The sequence below is a fragment of the Centrocercus urophasianus genome, unplaced genomic scaffold, assembly GCF_019232065.1.
Source record: "Centrocercus urophasianus isolate 14NV4802_14NV808 unplaced genomic scaffold, USGS_Curo_1.0 seq_5, whole genome shotgun sequence".
In the NCBI taxonomy this organism is placed as follows: domain Eukaryota; kingdom Metazoa; phylum Chordata; class Aves; order Galliformes; family Phasianidae; genus Centrocercus; species Centrocercus urophasianus.
This window is the reverse complement of record NW_024885088.1, coordinates 6,933,317-6,940,773: the sequence shown is the minus strand read 5'-3', so window position 1 is coordinate 6,940,773 and position 7,457 is coordinate 6,933,317. Positions and strand designations below refer to the sequence as shown.

The window sequence follows — 7,457 nt, the reverse complement described above, 5'->3', positions numbered from 1 at the left end:
TGGCTTTCAGAGCCATCCATGCTCCTGCAACACAGCGAATACTTTTTCCCCATACTCTTCAACATTTTCCTCTCCATTTTTTAGGTCAAGAGAGGTTCTCCTTCCTCTCTACTCTGCCCTGGTGAGACGGCATCTAGAATATTATGTCCAGTTCTGGGCCTCTTAGTTCAAGAAGGACAGGGAACTGCTTGAGAGACTCCAGCACAGAGCCACGAAGATGATTAAGGGAGTGGAGCATCTCCCTTACGAGGAGAGTCTGAGTGAGCTGGGTCTCTTTAGCTTGGAATAGAGGAGGCTGAGGGGTGACCCCGTTAATGTTTGTACATATGTAAAGGGTGAGTGTCAGGAGGATGGAGCCAGGCTCTTTTCAGTGACATCCAATGATAGGACAAGGGGCAATGGGTGCAAGCTGGAACACAGGAGTTTCCACACAAATATGAGAAAAAAACTTCTTCATAGTGAGGATGACAGAATATTGCAACGGGCTGCCCAGAAACATTGCAGGGTCTCCTTCTCTGGAGACATTCAAAACCTATCTGGACGCATTCCTGTGTGACCTAATCCAGGTGTTCCTGCAGGGGGATTGGACTAGGTAATCTTTTGAGGTCCTTTCTAGTCAGTGACATTCTGTGATTCTGTGATTCCGAGTATTGGTGAAGGTGATTTTTTTCTCCAGTCCATCTGAACAGACACACCTCTCTGAGCTGCAGCAAGCAAGCATAACACATGTGCACACTACCTCTGACACTTCAGGATCTTTCTGGGGAAAGAAGAATGTCCTTGCTTGCATGGGCCTCACAGGTGGAGCCTCATATGGGAGAAGTAAAAAAGTTTCTGCAAAGTATTACTTTAGAATGGATTTCTAATAATTAAGTGATGCAGTCAGTACTTTACTGGCAGCTCCATTGAGTTCTGGGGTGCATGGGCTGTAACCAAAGGCCTACTTTGCCACCCTTGCCACTTCTCTTCTGGTCATCACTGTGGAGTGTGTTGCAGCCATGGTCTACAAGCACATGGACCAGCTGTCATCCTGGTGGTGGTACTGGAATAGGAGCTCTAGAGCTGAATTAATGCTAGAGAGGAAAAGATGTACTGAGCACCTGCTTTTAGAGTGTTCCTTTGCTGCAGCCCAGAAAGCATATTCTCTAAGGTCTCTGAGTTCAAGAGGCAGCTCTGAAACTGTTGCTCAAGGCAGTGACAGCCAAAAACACCAAAAACTTCCTCCATACACTCTCACCCTGCGATGTTAGCTGCTGTTTAGAGTGAACAGAAAGCTGCAATGGTATATAGGATACACTTATTTCCTCTTCTCAAATGAAGGGAAATAGCCTGGAGGGGCAGAGTTGTGGAGCAAAACACATTGTTTCCTTCTCATGTGATGTCTTGGCTCAAAAAGGAGTTCGTTCAGTGCTTATTCTTTACCTTGTGGTTTAAAAACAACAGTGAAAGAAAAGCAAGAAAAAATACCAAGTGAGAAGCAGCTGGGCAGATAACTCCACAGATCAGCCAGGTTATCATGGGTCCATCCCGAGCCGTATTTGGGATCCGAATGACTTCACCCAGCATAGAGAGTGCCAGATGTGGCCTCACTGTTTTTTGTGACATGGCAGTGACTACTCAGCTGCTATAGATGCTGACAGCCTGCTCAGCATGGGAAAGGGCTGTCCAGGGAATAATGGACAGCAGCAAGTGCCTGATGCCTTGCCATGCTGTCTCCTTGCCAGCGAGAACATGGTGTCACTGGGGTCCCTGCATCTTACCTGCTTCAAAGTGAAACAGGAAGATGAGGACTCCCTTTTGTTGGAACAGCAGCATTTAGGGGCTTTCTGTTTCTAGACTGGCTTGCTCAGATGAAAGCTATGGAAATTGTTATTGTCCTCAAAATTGAGCTGGTCTGTTTAGGAGGACACGATAGCTGCAACAGTTACCACACCTCCTCACTTCTGAGCTTTCCCTGCGTACAGTCTGCAGAAGGGGAGAGAAGCAGACGCTTCCATCTTGGCACTCATGCAGTACTCTGCTGATTGGTAAGGGTGAAGGCAAAGTAAATACTTCAAGGGACAGCATTACCTCTTCCAAACAAAGCTTCCCAGGGAAGATGCAGGCTTCACTCATACACGTTTGGGCATGGAAATCCCGCAGGTTACTTTTTCTGACTGAAACCAGCTGCTGTGTACTGTATCTACTCAGCTACCAGAGTTCTTAAAAAGAAAGGACCTTTTTTAGCAATGATTGCACCAACAAAACTTGTTATTCCCATTTTTATATTAAATTTTTTATTGAGATGATGTAATTACAGGCATTTTAAAAATTATTTGCAACTCACTGGCCCTGAGATTAGGCTTTGTTTTTGTTTTTGTTTTGTTACATTCGATTCAGTCCCTTAAACCCACACCTTAAAAACAAACGAACAAAAAAAAATCACCGTTGATGAAAAGACTAGAATTTTATTGGGGAGAAAAAAAAAAACCAACCAACAAAAACAAACAAAAAAAAACACAACCCCAAAAAACACAAACTGATGCATTCTGGATTTGCACAGGGTTGCAGTTTGACAAAGAGATCTGGAGAATGCACACATGGATTTGTGGATTTGCAGTCTGGGCAGGAAGGGCACCAGTAGTGTTCTTTGGATGGAGAGGCCATCAAAAAATGTCCAACATCAATCACAAAACTCAAGAAAATATTTAGTTGTGGAGCTGCAGCACACTGAAGGCAATGACGGTCCCACTTAACTGCAGCATGGAGATCCTTTGCTGAGTATTTCTTGAGCTCTGCTGAGTATTTCTTTTCCCACTTGCTGGAGGAAAAGATAGAAAGCTTGGTTGCCGAGTTGCTAGCAATTTCTGTGCTGGGAAATCGGAAAGTGGGGAGGGGAGGTGGGTTTCAGGGCTGGTGGAAAGACAGTGTTGCCTGTGCTAGCCTGCACATTCAACAAGTGTTTCTGTAGCTCTGAACAAGAATGCAGTTTGCACTCCTCGGATCTGCCATTTGGAGGTGAGGTAGAGGGGAATCTGCTTACTGCAGCTGTTGTAGCCTGTTTCTATATTTTTCAGCCACTGCTGATAACCTTGCTTACAAGACCCTAGGAACAGTTCACGTCTCACAGGTCTCCACACAACATCTCAAGCCCCAGCAGTATGTCATCCATGCTTCAGCCTGCAGCACGCAGTGGCTGGAGGCTAGGCAGGGTCCAAGGGAAAAGCCTGCTCCATGTTTGAAGGATATTTTCTTTCTGGCAGGTCTGAGACTTGGGTGAATTTTATGACAGGGAGGGAGAAGTTGTTGTCCTGAGATGTCTTTACACACGAACAGGAAGGTAGTTCCAACATTTTTTTCCCTTTGACTTGATTCTGCAAGTGAAAATGATCGTATTTTTGGTAAAGGTGAACATTTTCTGTATTAAATTCCCTCTACAAATTTTCCCGCTGGGACAACACGTGGGATTTTAGGATTCCTTGCTTTCTCCTGCCTTACCAGTGCTGAAAACAAACTGCTTGCTAGCTTACCTGGTGAACTCCTGGGCTTACGCTGGTGGACTGTCTCTACTTCCCCTGTGTGCACCTTGACCATAACAAAATCTTGTTGCTCAGCAAAGCAAAACGCTTCAAATAGAAGGTGTCTATTGTCTTTCTTCCCCATCATCTCATAACAGCAGTTGGAGCAAGGAAATGATGCAGTGCATGCAGTCATCACAGCCAGAGAAGTAAAGGATATCAACTGTGCTTTTTTTTTTTTTTTTTTCCTACTGCTGTACATCCTAAGAAACAGCAGATACCATCGAGAGATTTCCTTTACACTGACACTCACTTCATCTGTCACTCACCATCTTCTCTGAGTTATTCCTTTGACCTCCCCAGGAAGACGTATTCCGATGCTCTCTGTGCTCCACGTTCAGTTGGAGGACATACACCCAGCTCCCAAGGCACGGCTGCAACCAAGTGCCCTTGGGTCAGTTATCATTGTGGCCCCCAGGTTTTGGGTTGGAATCATTGTGGCCCCTCTGGTTTCAGGCCTCTGAGCAGGGGATCTCTCCCCGTGCCTCCATCTCATGAGCTCTAAATATTTCAGAGCTGTAGCAGTGATGGGTCATCTGCTCAGCTTTCTGATGCACGTTCATGTGCCCTTTCTTCTGAGGCAGAAGTCAAGCACTTTGTGTGCTCAGTCTTGTAACATACTGTAATAAAAACATGTGCCTGGGAAGAGCTCAGGGAGAGATGTACACCCTCTTGCTCCTCATCAGACACTGGCTCTGCAAAACTTCTCCTTGTTGTATGATGCCTATCTTTACCCTTAACAAAGCCCTTCCTCCTGCAGTTGTGACTCAATAACGTCTTTTGTGAGGCTGGACTTTGTTCAAACATACAGGCCACTGTTCATTGCCAAGTGCTATTTTTTTCTGCGTAGATTAACCCTCTTGTTAAATATGTGCTAAGATCAAATGCAGTGCTGGTTTATAGCTAATAGAAGCACTATCATGGGAATGTACCTTATTTTTTTGGTTGAAGTTGATTAGATTAATCCTTTTTTTTTTTTCTTTTCCTATTTCTAGCATGCATTTTCCCATAAAAGAGGCTGTTTTTAATGAACTAGTGTGGACTTGTTTTCCTCCAGTAATCATGTGATTCCTGCAGTTTCTCTGTATATCTTCGCTCTTTGCAAGTATAATTTCTCAGTTGCATTCTTTACACTACGTGCACCACTGCTGATGGATCACTGGATAACTGGACACCACACTTCCCTGTCATGGTAGCCCAAGCAGTGTGAAATGCAAAGGGCCAGTAGTTCCTCTAGTACTGAGCATTAAAAGGACGACTGAGTTTCCCAGCCTGAGCAACCAAAATAGGCACGGCTCTTGCCTCCTGCAAAGCACCCTCATGCTGCAAACCAAATAGAAGGTGTAAAAAATAGGGCATCTTGCAAAGAACAAAAACGAAACCAAGAAAGCAACATAGATCTGGGATTTCTTTTTTTCTGATCTTTTAAATCACATTAAGAACAGGCAAGCTGAGACAAGATTCCTAGTTGGGAAAGCCATGTGGTGAGGAAGGGTTGGGAGGCATGGAAGGGAGAAAATCAAACTCCAAAACAAAGACAAAATCAATTCCAAGGCATCACTATAGCTATTTGGTTTCTAGTTCTCTACCATTGGTTTTTATATTGGTGAATCATCTGTCTCTCCAGGAGCACAAAATGATCCTGGAGTGGTTTCTGAGCAGTACAAACCACGTGATGGGTCCCTCTGCATTCTCCTCAGAATGGAAAGTCCTTCACCCTTCACCCCAAAATTGCTAGCACATGTAAGAACAAAACCTTCCTTCTGTGACTTCAGATATTTTACCCTTTGCTTTTTTATCAAAGCCTTTGAGCTAAAATTCTGCATTGTGCATATGTTGTGGGGTTTACATATATACATATATATTTATACTTGCCCCTGTCCCTCTCCCCCCCACTCCATTCTATCACCCCTTTGCTAGAGAGAGGGAAAATGTCAACATCGGTCTATTGCAGAGGTTTGTCACATTTATTTCTCTCCTCCCTGGAGCACTTAGGTGATTGGTTTTGGTCCGTATGCCTGAAGTTAATAGCTATTCAATCATTCATGAGCCCGAGCTATGTTGGGATGCTATCCCAGCCTACACGTGAAGGGTGACTCCTCTTTGCTTGACAGATATGTGTGGTAAATTCTTTTGGTAGCTTCAGTACATTTACCAAACACAGCACACAGAAATTGATCCAAGCAAACTGGAACCCGTGAGCAAATCCCTTCTGTGTCACTGTTGTTTCACATGGTGTTACCTCATGAGACTTGGAAGTAAGAACACTCTGTTCCCAAAGGAAAGCCTTCCAAAGGAAAAAAGCATAATCTCACGTTTTGCCCTATGTGAGAAAAGGGAAGTCAAACTACATGTTTATTAGGGGGAAAAAAAAAACAAAAACCAAAAAATAACAACAACAACAAAAACCCAAAGAAACAAAAAACAAAAACTTAAACCAAAAAGAAAGAAAGAACTTGAGGGAGGCTTTGTAGGAACAGTGAAGTAGTGCGTAAGTCCGGGCTTTCTCCCATTTACTTTTCTGCCAGCACCACTTCTGCCTGTTAGTTTGTTTCGTTAAGGTGCTTCAGGTCCTGCATGGTCTTCAAGCTAAGCGGAGATCCCCACTACTGCTTCTGTAGGGTTGCTTCCCCTCCCAAACCGTGCCAGCCTTCTGAGCAGATGTTTCTCACATAGACCCACAGAGGTGGTGCACCAGTTCCCTTCAACACTCATCTTCTTGGTATATTTGTTCATCCAGTGCCTGGGATTCAAGGTGCTCAAGGCGGTCTGTTCGGCCACTCATAATCTCATCTGGGGTTTTCATGAACCTGAAAAGCACAGAAACAAGAGTGATTTTCCAGTGCTCTCAGCCCTTCTCTTCATAAAGATGCTGAACTCTCTGAGCTCTACAGTTCCCCAGAAATATCTTAACTATACTCTCCAATATCACTTGCTATTTCCCAGTTTCTCCATAGCCCTCTGGCTTCTTTCCTCCTCCATACATGGAGAAGAATTTAAAAAAAAAAATCACAAGCATTTCCTCCTGCTCTCCTTTTTTGAAGGTCCAAATTTTAACCAAATCCCACAGTCTTTTCCAAGGCATGATGTTTACTTCTTCTTCCTCATACTGTTTGCTGTTGCCATGTAAGATGACGGTATGCCACATGTCCACTCATTTATGCAGTCTGGTGAAAGACATGTGAATGGTCTTTATTGCCAGAACATTTCAAAGCAAAAGCACCTGCAAGACACAGAGGCAAAAGACTACTAGTTGTGCTGGCTTGTGTGTAGGTGAGTGAAGGGGAATATGAAAATCTGAAGCAGGGCTGGAAAGGTTCAAGGATCGAGTCAGAACAAGCTCTGGGAAATGGAAAAAGCCCCAAGAGAAAAATCTTGTAGGCTAAGCTAGACAAAGGCAGTCTTCTCCTGTGTGATTGGAGGCAAGTGAAATTGTAACATCACAGTGTCCTCTGTAAATGAATGCCACAGCTCCCCGTACCATGCCTTGCTGCAGTGAAGTCTGCAAAGGCTAGAAACAGAAACTGCCTCTAGGGAGGCATGGCAGCATAGGGAATGGGGAAGGATATTCACCAGCCTGCAGGTCAGGTCTGCAGTCTTGATCTTTGCCAGGGTGCTTTTGTGTACCACTGCAAAGAGGCAGCAAGGAAGACCTCTGCTTTTTCTTTCTGGATTTAACAACATAGGAAGAGAGAATGGCACAGGAAGGATAAAATCATAGCCTAAACACAAATCACTTTCCTAACTCGTAAGTACTTCTGGAAAAATTAGAATGAGACATGTTTGTACTGGAAGTGTTACAAAATTTGGTGTTTTTTTCATTAATGAGGTACTGTCTAACACCAGCAGTACAAAATGTGTTAATCAGAGGAGCTGACTTTATTTCAGGCTGATGAGACC

At 44.1% G+C, this 7,457-nt stretch overlaps 1 protein-coding gene across 4 annotated transcripts in view; it reads right to left on the bottom strand.

Moving 5' to 3' along the window:
• Positions 1–2,427: 2,427 nt before the first annotated feature.
• ETV6 (ETS variant transcription factor 6) overlaps positions 2,428–7,457 on the bottom strand; it is a 131,225-nt gene continuing 126,195 nt past the window's right edge. For 2 of the 4 annotated variants that reach the window (XM_042834913.1, XM_042834910.1), the window contains one exon: positions 2,428–6,367. In XM_042834913.1, coding sequence (XP_042690847.1) covers positions 6,262–6,367 — 106 coding nt within the window. In that variant the 3' untranslated portion in view covers positions 2,428–6,261. The other 2 variants (XR_006171467.1, XM_042834912.1) reach the window with 2 other exon arrangements.